Raw genomic sequence first — 14210 nt, 5'->3', positions numbered from 1 at the left:
AACCTAAGGCATGAACCACATTCTTCAAAAGCTGGTTTCTCTACATCGGTTAAGTTGGCACCGTGATAGTTCTTGCTGAAGGATTCTTTTCAATCGAAGGATTTGACAAAAGTGATTTGAAAATACATTTTTTTTTTTTTGGTATCCCAGACCCTCTCCAGAAAAAAAAAACTCTGGGAAACTTCTACCCTTCCTCAATATATTTGGCTGCGTGTATCTATCCATACAAGTTAAAAAGAAAAAGAATATTCAGCATTTATAAGCATTAAAAATCACATACACTACATTTCCTGAAGTCATTAAATCAAGCAAACAAGAATCCATCATAGACATGTTTACAAAAATGATTCACAGGGAACACTTACTTAATATTCAAAATGGCAAGGTGCCAAAATCAATATTTTTTCTTTTTCTCTTTTTTCCTTTTTTTCTTTTTCTTCTTTTTCTTATCAGATCGGTCTATTTCCACCCACTCATCTTCACTTCCTGATGTACTAACTTTACGTATGTCATTGACTTCCTCCAAGTCGTCAAACTCTCTCAGTCGTTCCAGTATTTCCAATCTTCTCAATTCGTCCGACTTAACTTTTGATTTTGAAGTTTCTGCTAAATCCTTCTCGTCCTTTACTTTACCTTCTTCGATCAAAGCCTGATCCTTCTCTTCAACTATCTGCATCTGCTTGGAAAGTGTTTTTGTGAATATTGGTTTTTCAGTAATAGCTAGTAGATTCCCGTCTATAATTCCCTTTTTTATTCCTTCACTGTAGGCTTTATCTTGTCCCTTTCCTACATCTGTTTTTTGTTCAATAGGTGGTACAAGTGTGATATTTTCATAAGGTCCACCAACTTTAGATTCGACAGTAGAAACAGCTGGTATTGTGCCCAATCCTGCTGGTTTTGTTATAGGAGGCTGAGTAAGAGTTGTAACTTCATCTTCAGATTCTGAATCCGAATCAGCAAATATAGCTTTAAATAAGTCTATTGGAGGTCTTTCATGAAATAATACGGTCACCAAATCTACTTCTTCTGTTTTGGGGAGCTCCCTTTCAGGTTCAAGCTCAGGAGGGATTTCCTGCGGGGCAGGCAGTGATTCTAATCCACTGGTTTCCTGTTCTTTTTTCTCTTTTGCCAAGGCTAAAGCAGTGAAAAGAGGCAAACTTGATTTCCTCTCAGTTTTTTTCTCGGGAGCACTGTGAAAAAAAAAATTAAGAATAAAAAACTGTAATAGGAGAGAATCATGAATATGGCTAAAGAGATATTTGATTATATTTTCTACATTTATAACACTCCTCAAACAGTTAATCGTTCGTGTACCCATTAATAGGTACCAGGGATTGTGGGATAATAACAAGTTTGAATCATAGCAACAGCAGTTGCAGATAATAAAAACGATCCACGGCCAATAGTAGCTTAAATTTAGAAAAAAACAGGTTCTAAAAAAATATCAGGTGCCAAAAATTTCTCATTTAACAATATTTTCAAATAGTAACTTTCGTCCAGATTCAATGGAACAAAAATTTGTAATTACTTGAACAAACGTTTGATAATTTTGAAAAAGAGCTTAAAATTAATCAAAATCAGATCCAATTAAAATGGGAAGTTCGCCATTGAGATTGTCAATGGGACATTAACAATCATGGGACAATGGGACAAATGGGACAATGACAGATTGTCATTCAGACAGTCAAAACCCTTAATTGGAGGTTAATAGCCCCCCACGTTCAACAACTAGGAAAATCATATTTTGCATGGGTAGCACTGACGTGTCTCTCTTTTTTTTTTAATGTTTTACGGAAAGAGAAAGAGAAAAAAAAACATCATGTACGAAAGAACTTTGTTGCTAAGGGGGTTAATGCTTCCTTGTGTGCTGAAAATTTTGCGGCATAAATTAATAAATTAATGTTTTGCTATATAAATAAATCTATTTATTTGCTTAACTGATAAACCGAAATCCATTTTCATCTCAATGACGACCTGGTGAAAAAATTGAAACAGTGCCCGATTAAAAATTAGCAACGGATTCATCTCTTTCATCTTTTTAATCAGTTTCAGAACTCTAGTAAATTCCAAAGAATCTTAGTCGAATACTCACGTCAATTTGAAAGGTCTGGAGCATTTTATTCAATTTAAAAGAATTAAGTGTGTTCTCTAACAGAAAAAATAACTGAAAGAATTTATCTTTGGCGTTAAGTAACTTTATTTTATGATATTTTTTTTTTATCAAGATCTTAGCAGTTCAACTTCTTTTAAATAAAGCCAGGCAAAAGTTTCTTATTTACTGAAAATTTTGCAACTTCTTAGACTAAAAAGTCTATATGACTCAAATTGCAACCGTTCTTTCAATAAGAATATCATAATCGCGGTCATTTATAACACTAACACTAACAAGCCCAAATTTTCCTCCAGACAACTCGCTTCAAACTCCTTACAGAAAAAGCTTTCTTAATTGTGATTTGTATACTCTGCAACGGTCTGTTCAAACATAAAATCAGTAAACAATCTTTGATGATAGTAAATAGGCATGACTCATTTTTAATTTTTTGTGCTCTCCAGTAAAATATGTCACCCTCTTTTGAATTGCAGCAGCTGAACTGTACGAGCCAAAAAGTTCGGCTATGTGAGCCATATAGACAAACAATTACAGCCTATGATCATACTGAGTTACATGAACCAAATATGCGAACTATATTTGAATTACATGCAGAATGTGTATAATTCAGCAATAAATTTGCACATTTTGCACGAAAAAAAAAATTGCACGAAAAAAAAAATTTCCACAGAAAAAAAAATATTTTGCACGAGAAAAATAATCTAGAGCAATACAAAGACAAATTCAGTCTCTAGGTTCAGATCAGCAAAAATTTGGCTTGAGAGGGGATACGAATCCAGGTGAAAGGTGCATGTGAGGTTATATTAAAAGACTACTAGTGATTTTTTAACTCTTTTATTTTAAATAGAAAACTACATGGTTTCGAAAAAATCTTTAAAAATCGATTGAAAATACAAACTATTCAGAATTTTTTTTCGATCAGAACAGGTTGTCAGGTAAGATCTAGGTTTAAGCGCGTGAAGTAAATAAAAAACAAACGATGTCCGAACTGAACACTCAGAAAACTTAACGAAACACAAGTCGGCCCATGCACAACTCAACCTTGCGGAATTCCCTCATCTCAAATGTGTGGTTGTTTTTAGGTATTTTACTTTAATAGAACTTTTGCCCTAAATCATAGAATTGAAAAATGTTATTAAAAAATAAAATGGAATTTAATTAGCAAGAAACCATGCTTTGGTGATTTTCGCAGTTCCGTACTGACATCAGCCTGAGCTTTCAGCAATTCAAAAGCAAGAATTATCTTGAAAATTAGCAAAACTAAATCCCTTTACACAAGCAAATAAATTGAAAAGTAAAAATGTGAAAACTGCCTTCTGTAAAACTTGATAAATCGAAAAACTTTGAAAAATTTGGGGTCAAATTTAAAAGTCCAGGCAACTATGTTTAGCATGTCAAGCACGATTTTTGGTATAATAAATATCTCAAAATGAATCAATTAAATTATTAAATTAACAAACAAAATGCAATTTGAATCAAATCAGAATCAATTAGTTTAACCAATTTTAACTACCTTAATCGGTTTAAAGTCCATCAACTTAGAAATAGCCGTTTAAAAACAAAACAATTTAGTTAATCAAATGAACCAATTAAATCATTAATTGGCTGGGTTAGTGCAGAGTTGAATTAAGGAAATAATTAGTATTTTCGACGTAATACCTTCAATTAGGTAATTTTTTTTTCCCAAGACCATACTGCCTTTCCATGACAAACAAATAAACGTTTAAATACGGATAAGTCCATTTATTAGACAGTAAAAACAGATACAAAAGTAGATAATTTTGCAGCAGACACCTGCTGATAACGATCGCTGTATATGTAGTCGAAATATCTAGACTTTTGTACAATATCTGTTTTCACTGTCTAATAAATAAACTTATTCCCATTTGAACGTTTATTTGTTTGGAAATAATTAACGAAGGAATTCACTCTCCAAGTGGAACATAGAAGTGATTATTAAATACTAAATCACAACATCAAACGACCGGATTTAAAAATTAAAATTTTGCATGAGCTACAAATAGTCTGAAGAGTAATTATAAAATGTCCCTTACAATTATCATTAAGTTAGAATAGACGGATAGATAAGTGCACTAAAGCCAAAAATAGGCCATGAACACAAAAAAAGCACAAATACAATAAACTTACATCGGCGATCATCATAAAAAGCACAAATATAATGAACTTGCATCAGCCATCATCAACAAACACTTAAATGAAACATACACTTAAAAACAAGTTTTTTTTCGACTGAAAGCAAAGAACAGCAATAAAACTTAAAACTAACAGAAACTAATCAATTAAATTAGTAAATTATATGGGGTTGGTTGGTACGTAGTTCAGTTCTGGGCCAATTGATTAAAGGGTAGACGAAATAAAATTGTTGTTTTTATAACTACGATCAAGGAAACAATGAAACAAGGACTAAATTTTCAAGCAAACTCATTCTTATTTTATAAACTAACAAATCTGAATGAATAAAACTGAATCCCATACATTAGATTAAAATTTTGTAAGAGCTTGAAAAATTGGAAGAGTAATTTGCAGTGTGGCCATGCATGCATGACGAGACAATTTGTCAAGACAGTAACAAGATAACATGACAACTTTAGGATAAACACTGAGAATAATATGTTAGAACTACCCCACGTGCATTTAGTCTACTCTTCTACGAGAGAATATAACGGTGGAGATGTAGAACAACGCGGAAGACTCACATTAAAATCAAACTGAACGTACAATTTACAAAAGAAAAAATCTATTTGAAAAAAGAACTGATTTGAGTAATTCAATGCGGAACCAGCTCAAAAAAGTTTCCAAATGACATAAGCCATGGCACGTCAGGTAATACCGGTAAGATTACTGACTGTCATAAATTTCTTAAACGAGATTTCCATCTGATGACATACTACTAGTCCTGGCAATTATCTTTCTTGATCCCAAAATATTTATTCTAAGTTCTCCTAAAGAATGGAAGGTTATTTAACATGGCGACTACTACGTCAAACAAAACATTCCCTTTGGTACATTGGCGCGAAAAGCAATGACGGCCAGTACTATAGCGAGTGCATCGCATTGGCAATGACCTGCAAGGCATGACCTCCGACAGCCCTCCAATCCTATAGAGATTATAAAATGAGGACCATCTGGTTATCACGTGATCTTTACACAGCATTGCATCCTTGAATATCCAAACTGTAGCTGATGTTTAGTGGTTCAATATTAAATTGTGTGCAATTCAATTGATCAATGAAATTAAATAGGATACTTTAAGAGGAGTTAAGAAACTGCAGAGATAAATAAGACAATACCCAAATTGGAAATTAATTCATGAATGCACTAAGAATCTTCAGTTTCACCCACCTTAGGATATCGGTGTACTTAGTGTGACGGTATTACCTACGTTTGTGTAATTAATATATCTGTATTCTCTTGTGTTTTATTGTTATATGGCACTTGGTAAATAAAAGACTGTTGATTGATCGGACGGTAAATAAAAGACTGTTGAAAGACGTTTGTGTAATTAATATATCTGTATTCTCTTGTGTTTTATTGTTATATGGCACTTGGTAAATAAAACTTGGACTGTTGATTGATCGGACGGTAAATAAAAGACTGTTGAAAGACGTTTGTGTAATTAATATATCTGTATTCTCTTGTGTTTTATTGTTATATAGCACTTGGTAAATAAAAGACTGTTGATTGATCGGTACTTTGACAATGTCTAAAAATAATTGTCAAATTTTACATAGAACCCTTCAACTGCCGCATATTGTAAAGCCTTATTTTACTGAAATGATAAAAATCAGACATTCAGGATTACCTTAGATAAGGACAAGGAACGTTGAAGCGAGTGCAAAGAAGCTTATCAGGAAACCAATCTACTGATATTCGTCCACCTCTCCTTGTTTTTGATAGCGGCGTCGGTAATTCAGTTTCCTGAAAAAGACTCAGCATTGAGATCCTTTTAGTACCTTTCAAATTTTACTTTATCGCAAATTAACTTAAAAAAAATTATTTAAAGAATTCAGCTCTACTCAAATTTTAAAATGCAATAACTTTTTTTTTATCAGCTTCCATGACGCTTTCAGCGGTTACTGGTAATTACGTTAGAACTATAATGTAAAATTATTGGTTTTTTAAATGGCACAGGGCGGTTTTTCGTGATCAGTTGAAATTGAAAGTTATTTGATGGATAACACGGCCGTTCCATTTATGAATAAAACAGTAAATACTGAACGAAATATCCAAATATTTTTATCTTTTTAATCAAAATACCAAGGATATCAAAATAAAAGCGTTTTTACCCCTTGGACTCCTCATTTTAGGTCTATTCATACCTGAAAACCGGAGTTTTTTTTTTCATTTTCTTCTTCTTTCTTTTTTTTTTTTTACAAATTATCAGGTTTTCAAGGTAGGATCAGATTTTTGAACCCTGAAAATAAATGAGCAAAACTAATTAGTTAAATTTGACAATGCCTATGTCTGTAAAAATTCAAACATTAACAATCTATTACGTAGTTCTGAAAAATAACTACATCTCCAAACCAATGCTGTATGTTTGGTGCCGTATGATATTAGCTTATTTTTTGCTGTTTTTTTTTACGTTTCTTTTTTTTTTAAATTTGGTGCCTGCTACTATCAAAAACGACATAACTGCATTTTAGAAGTCACCACAAATCGAAGGTCAGACTTTCCCCAAATTTTTAAAACACATATGGTTGTGTACGTTCTCATTTAGCCAATAAAAAAAAAAAAAAATTTCATTGTCCTTGGTACTTTTAAAGGTTTACCCATTATTTATATATTTTCATTATATTTCAAAAATAAACCTTAAGAAGAGTCATAAAGAATCATAGATATAGTATATGCTTATATAAATCAAAATTTGAATTATAACTTAATAATTTCATATTACCCATTATAATATTAAATTCCGTTAAAGAGCAAGTCATAGCCTTAAAACTTGGAAGTACTACTACAGCTAAAAAAAATAACCTATTCATTTGAAGATTATAAAGGTTTACTGATAATACAGTATTGATAACCCGAATAAACTTGTACAACATCTAAGAACAAATGTGTAAAATGAACGATTTACGAAATAAATAGATAAAATAAGCTATTTCCACGCAAGCTTAGTTCCAATCCTAACAGTTACGCCAAAGATTTAGTTAAATTTGAAGAATTTCACCTTAGAAGAGGAATGAATGGGATTATAAAGACAGGCCGTTGTCTTATCAAAAATTGTGTTATCTGACTAGATAATATATACTGGGACCGGCGGTGGTCACTGGGCTAAGTCCAAAAGGAAAGTGCAATCAGTGTCGTCAGTTCACTAAAATTTAGCGCAAGGGGCAAAATATATTTTCTAAATTCCAAGCGTGGACAAATCTGTCGTTTTTTCTATTGTTTCAATGAAAGTATTAAAACAGTATTTTTCAATATAATGAGGGGTTTTTCAAAATCTATAAGGGAATGGGCAATAAAATCTATGAAACAGATTATTATTATTTTTCTCTTGCGAGTTATTCTTTAAATGACTCATGTGTCTCTCCCCTCCTTTACAGGCCAGGGAACCTTTGCGAGAATTAATGCCATCGATGGCGCCACTTTGGGGATGATATTTGCCCCTCCCTAGATCCCCCCATAGATTTTGAAAAACACCATTTTCTTAGTATTTGCATCGAAAAAAACCTTTGCTCAGTGTTTTCAGTGAAAAAATTGATAAGACAACAAAATCCCTCCCCCCCCCCCATAAATTTTAAAAATACATCCCCCTCCCTATAATTTTCGTGAATTGACACCATTTAGTATCACGGTATGCTCAATACATTATGAGTTTAATTCATAATGATTCATGTTCTACAGAATATCTGAAGAGTTTTTTTTTAAAGCTAAAAATTTATAGCTATTTTACTGTGTTACAACCTTAAGTATACCAAAATAAAGGCAGATGAACAAAAAGAGAAAATATTTAAAAAAGGACTTGATTTCTTTATTAACCGACCAGAAAAAAGTCTTTTGGGGTGCGAAGAACCAAAGAATGCCCCACATCAAGTTAATGAGAAACAATGTTTGGCCTCTATGTATCAATTTCTTTATTATTACAACACGTAATATTTTAATTTAGGCATATTTTCATGTGTTAAGGTATTTTTCTTAATTTCCGAAAGTCTCGCAATATAAAAATTGCCAAGTAATATACTGCACCATTTAAATTGCCTGAATATTGCACGGTACGACAAATGAATTACTTTGTTCATAACTCATACCAGCAAACAGGAGGGGGGGGATTTAAAGTCTAAGGGTCAAACCAATCAAGAACTATGAATACACGAAATCATAATTCACAATTTAAAAGAAGCTAAAAGATGGAAATAATACCTTCTCTATTCCAGTGGCAGTCTGATCAGTACCTCTGGAGACAAAACGAGATGAAAACAATTTCTGAAGAAAATCCTCCTCTTTTGGTCTTTCCTTCGCATCAACTTCTTTTTCTTCCCATTCAAGGCCAACATTCCCTAATCAAAAAAGAGACCGTACATTGTTCTTACGCAGCTACAGAACATAGAAATACACTAGTCTTATTGAATAATAGTCCCCTTAGTTTTTCCTACTTTTTTTTTGAAGAAAAAAAGAGAGATGACTGGCCTATATTCCAGTCAGGCCTGGATTTAAAAATAGGACCACTAGGCCCAGGACTAGGGGCACACAATGCCAGGGGGCGCAATAAATTATCATTGAGTGATTTTTTTCTGAACAAAACTGGACTGATTGGATTTATCGTCAAGTGCCAGGTACACTTCACCGCCGCGATGCTTATTCGCAGAAAAGTGATCTTAAAACAACACAGGAATTCCGCAGCCATATATAAACTATCTCTCTTTCATTACTTTTGGCTCATCAGTTGCGTTCTGTTCAATGCTTCCACTATCCCCGAATTTTCAGGGATTTCCCCGAACATCCTGCAAAAACGCTTGGGACTAGAAGCGTCAAAGCTTAAGATTCGATCCTGATTCCAGTGTAAAAGATAGAGCATTAATTCCATTGTCTAGTTTTTTTGACATGTCTCGTAAGCCATTAGCATTATTCCTCATTTCCAGGGAGAAAAATAGACCTGCTTTTTAAAGCAGGGTTAACTAATGCTTTGACTAGTCAATGGTAACTGAGAAATCCAGCTTGACAAGGTGATGCAGTTTCTGGAGAAACAAATAACTAACTTGTTAAAATCTAATTGGTTCTTTAGCGAGAAATATTAGACCTATAAAAAAGAAGGAAAATAATGTGAGGCACGACACTTTTTACAAGTAAGCTCTCTGTTGTTCTACATTAAAAACTTAGTTTTCTCATTAGAGTAACAATTATTTCCATTACTGAAAGTAACAAACTGACTATTTATGCTTGTTAAGCAAAAGCGGCGTTAATTTGTCGTCTCATATTGTCTAAAACGCTTTATTGTATCCCAGTGAGGGTCATGAAAGAATCTCTGAATAATATCGGAGCTGATTGAACGAAATGAAAGAAAGAGAAAAAAATAGAGAAAGAGACAATTGCAAGAAGTATTTAAATGATTTACAGTTTTCTGTATTTTCATTAGTACTAAATAATTGAAGGAAAAGGAATTAGGAAACTGTAAAAAATTGGGCGTATGACCGTTTAACAAGGCCCTTTTTGGAATTAAAACTGCTAACAAAACAAAAACATGTATTGAGGTTCATTTACAATGAGATTTAGCTAATTTGCTTAATTTTTCTTCATTCAATGGGGACCTGCCCAGCCCTGTCCGACGCCAAAGGACCCTGGAACGACTTCTGACTACCATTTTATTCGATCAGCTACAGCTTCTCCACTGATCTTTAGCCAGTCTTTGTCCCATATTTGAACATGTCCACCAACTCCCTCCCCCCTTACAAAACTCCTGATCATCATCTGGTTTTTACTACATGTTCTTCTTTTGACATCCTGGTTTCGTTTCAAGGAGGATTCTTGTTCGTAAACAAGGACGTCTCGACGCACGTATTGTGCCAACGGGATGACGCAAGGTGGGGTCAAGAAGTTTTGGGCATCGTATTTTGATGTAATTAGTGAGAGTTCTTCTGATTGGCCACAGCACCTCCCTACTTTGCTATTCAAGATTCCGTTCCATCGATTGATGCGGCTAATATAATGAATGTCCCACAAGGCATATAATAATGCAGCTCAGACATTTGCAGCATAAACTCTGAATTTCGTTTTGGTTGAGACAACTCTTATGGTGCGTAGTGTTTCTTTTTCAGAAAGATAAAATCTCCCCTGGCCTTTGCTATGCGGCTAGAGATTTCTCTTTCCGCTACGCTATCTGGTGTTAAAATAGATCCAAGATGCTTGATTTCCTTGATGATTTCTATTCGCTCGGCACCAAGGTTAAACTGACTAGAATCAGATTGGCTGAAAGCCCTTACTTTATTTTTAGGACTACTAATGGACTACTACCTAGATTATGCAAATGATTTAAGTATCCTAACTTTAATTACTATTTTCTTTAATTTTTCGTTATTCATCCTAGATGAAAGTGTGAGCAAAGTAAATGAACTTTTAGAGGTTTTGCGAGTTCAGAGTGATAGAACAGCTTTGAAAATTAATGTTAAGAAGACTAAGTCGCTACCGCTAGGAATAAGAGAAGATGGAAAGGTTACGTTGGGTAACTAAAAGATCGATCAAGTGAACAGCTTCACTTACTTAGGTAGCATTATTAGTACAGACGGTGGGTGCAGTAACGGTGGGTTCGTTATTCATCCTAAGTGAAAGTGTGGGCAAAGTAAATAAACTTTTAGAGGTTTAGCGAGTTCAGAGCGATAGAACAGTTTTGAAAATTAATGTTAAGAAGACTAAGTCGCTACCGCTAGGAATAAGAAAAGATGAAAAGGTTATATTGGGTAACGAAAAGATCAATCAAGTGAACAGCTTCACTTACTCAGGTAGCATTATTAGTATAGACAGTGGGTGCAGTAACGATGTTAAAAGTAGAATAGCAAAGGTCAAGTTTTTTTTTCACAGTTGAAAGAAGTTTGGATGAATAGAAAGATAAGTCTGCGAACCAAGATAGAATTATTGGAAGCTACAGTGACGGCAGTGGTCAAGTATGGTTCTGAAGCATGGGCGCTCCGAAAAATAGAGGAAGACTCGCTAGATGTTTAGCAGAGAAATTGCCAATGGTGCCCGACTGACCGACCGTATTTGACACGTTCAGATTGCCAAAAGTTGTTCTATTCGGCTAACCGTCTAGGGTTAAACGAAAAGCAGGTCGTCCTAGTTTAGAATGATAGAATATCGTAAGGAAATATTTAAGGGAAAAGGGGAATTCCTGGGAGGGTGTAAAAAAGGAGGTTGTAAAAAGATTGGGACGCAGAAGGAGCGTGCGTAGCTGTGTTGGCCTCAGGTGGCTTGGTTCTGTGGTGATTTGTTAGTAGTTGTAGTAGTAATGGCGAATTCAATGTGCTTAGAGGCCTTGGAGAAATCACTGATCATACCTTATAAACCATGGGTGACTGATTCCAACATAATAATATCATTAGCGAAATTCAGATCAGTCACGAAATTTCAGGAAGGCATCTATTTATCTGAAAACAATTCTGGTGCGGAGAAGAGTGTACATCTTTGCCTCGTGTATGAACAGTCCTGGGCCATTGTATGGGCTTGCAGTTCGCCATCACTTAAAAACACCAATAGATATGTTCAGTACCATTCAAATGAGCACTCTCCCAATATTCTACGACCAAAGGTTCAATACGATCATCCATGGGAAAAAAGGAGAAACATCAGTTTTACCCATGCTACCCAAAGAGGACTTCAACCTCTTTAAAACTGGTTTTTGTAGTTGAAAATTAGAGTTTAGTTGAACCTAACTGACAATCACTTTTTTCAAAATAGCAATACTTTAGGAATATCTGTCACTGGAATTTCTAAGGGCGAATTGACAAACTTGATTAAAAGATTTAAAAGCCTCTATTTTTTAAAAAGAGGCTTATTTTTTAAAGCCTCTATGGGTCGCAGTTCGCACTTTACTAGGTTCCAGTAAGTCACAATTGATTAGAACACATAATTGAGAATTTGCTTCGATTGAGTCATTGTCATCAAACAGTTCGTGGTAACGAACTGTAAGTAAGGAGCGACCCGGCTCAATGGTAACCGAAACTCTAAAAAACGGAATTTTGATACCAATAGATACATCAAAAGAATCAGATTTTAATGCTGATTTCAAATATACAAGTTTCATCAAGTTTAGTATCAAACTTACCCATCAAAAGTTACGCGCCTGAGAAAATTTCGCTGATTTTAGAAAAAAGCGGGAAAGCCCCCTAAAAGTTATAGAATCTTAATGAAAATCACACCATCATATTCAGCGTATAAGAGAACCCTATTGTAGAGGTTTCAAGCACCTATCTACAAAAATGTGGAATTTTGCATTTATTGCCAGAAGAAAGATCACGGATGCGTGTTTATTTGTTTTTTTTCTCCCAGGGGTGATCGTATCGACCCAGGGGCCCTAGAATATCGTGGGAGGGCTCATCGGAACGGAAATTAAAAGTTTGATTTTCTCACAACTCTATTTTTTTAAACAATAAAAACTTTAGCGTAAAGAGCGAGACGTTGAGGAGGGGACAGCCCTTTTCATATACGGAATAATTTCTGTTTGTTTTAAGTTTTAACGTCGTTCCTTACTTTCAGTAAAAAAAAACTTGTTTTTTTTAAATTTAATTTACTATAAACCCAAGGTATAAAAAAATCTACAGCTTTGACTGCGCGTATAGGTTTGGTTAACAAACAAATTTGTCAGTATGAATTTTTTATATCCTGAAGATTGGAATTTAGTTTTCATCTTTAAAGATAAATATAAAATCTAAATGAAGATTTCATATCCTGCTTGCGTAAATATATTCAATAATTTTGAATCTGATCTGATAATACGTCTTGCAGATATTATAGGTGCATCACCACTACAAAGCATAGTTTTTGCCATAAGAAAGTTCCATTGTCCGTTTTATACCACTTTTATAACGAATTGGAAACTCTAATCAATTTCTTTCTTTTTTTTTCGTCACCGACAGGTTTTTAGCGGACTATTGTTTTTAAATTCGGAATTTGTGCCAAATGAAGTATAGTATCAAACTATTGAATAGCGGAATATTGTGTCATAATCGTATCATGTTGCATAAATTAAATCAATATATGTATCAATTGTAACGTATGGTATCATCTTAACCAATAACGGACTATTGTATTAAAATTTGGACTATTGTCTTTTTTGGAATGTGTATAAAACGTTAATCGTTCCCAGCATTTAAGTGTCATCTTAATTTTTATGATGTTTAACTATACCTAATCATAACTTTCAAGCTCTTGAAAAATAAAAATAAAATATATTTTAGATTTAATCATGCTAAACCTAAATAATAAGGGGGTATTTCAGGGAACTCTTTCTCCTTCAAATACTCAGTAAACCTACTAATGAAAATACAGACCACGGTAAATCCATCAAATATGTCTTGCGTATGTTTCTTTCTCCATTTTTTCTCTTTCTTTCATTTTATTCCATCAGCTCCGATACATTTAAGAGATAAAATTACGAGATACATTAAAATATCGATATATTTTTTTTTTTATCTCAAAACAATACCACATTATCGAGAATGTCGAAAAATTATCAAATTATCAAGACACTGTTAAGATCAAGTTACTACTATGCTTGAAAAATCATCAAGCGGATAAAAGAAAAGCCAGAGTAAAAACAGCACGAGTCAGGGGCGGATCCAGGATTTTTTTTTTTTGGGGGGTGGGAAATAGGTCGATGTGATAAACTTACGTTAGGACCAAGTTTAATTAACGCAAACTTGCGTCATTTAAGTAAATTACGCCACTTCAGACTACGTTAGGGGGGGGGGGCGCCCCCCTCTGGCCCGAGTACTTAATGTCTCACTTGTGTTCAGTTTCGTCCCCATTATTTGGTAATTCGTCACTGGGCAAACATCTTATTCTTTTTCTTATCTATCATTTCCTATTATCCTTACAAAATAGGGACATAACTGGAATTTCATATTGCACGATTTGACATCAGATC

General features: G+C 34.0%; 1 protein-coding gene across 3 annotated transcripts in view; it reads right to left on the bottom strand.

Moving 5' to 3' along the window:
• Positions 1 to 241: 241 nt before the first annotated feature.
• The window catches only part of LOC148947131 (G patch domain-containing protein 1 homolog), a 57293-nt gene continuing 43324 nt past the window's right edge, over positions 242 to 14210 (bottom strand). For all 3 annotated transcript variants that reach the window (XM_089096896.1, XM_089096898.1, XM_089096897.1), the window contains exons 7-9: positions 8498 to 8634; positions 5934 to 6049; positions 242 to 1190 (exon numbers count right to left, since the gene is read on the bottom strand). In XM_089096896.1, the coding sequence (XP_088953022.1) occupies positions 395 to 1190; positions 5934 to 6049; positions 8498 to 8634 (1049 nt within the window). In that variant the 3' untranslated portion in view covers positions 242 to 394. The remainder of the gene's footprint in view (positions 1191 to 5933; positions 6050 to 8497; positions 8635 to 14210) is intronic.

Source organism: Artemia sp. Qi Xiang Cuo, chromosome 11, assembly GCF_049724085.1.
Source record: "Artemia sp. Qi Xiang Cuo chromosome 11, ASM4972408v1, whole genome shotgun sequence".
In the NCBI taxonomy this organism is placed as follows: Eukaryota; Metazoa; Arthropoda; class Branchiopoda; order Anostraca; family Artemiidae; genus Artemia; species Artemia sp. Qi Xiang Cuo.
The sequence above is the reverse complement of the archived record's forward strand: the minus strand, read 5'-3'. Positions and strand labels throughout refer to the sequence as shown.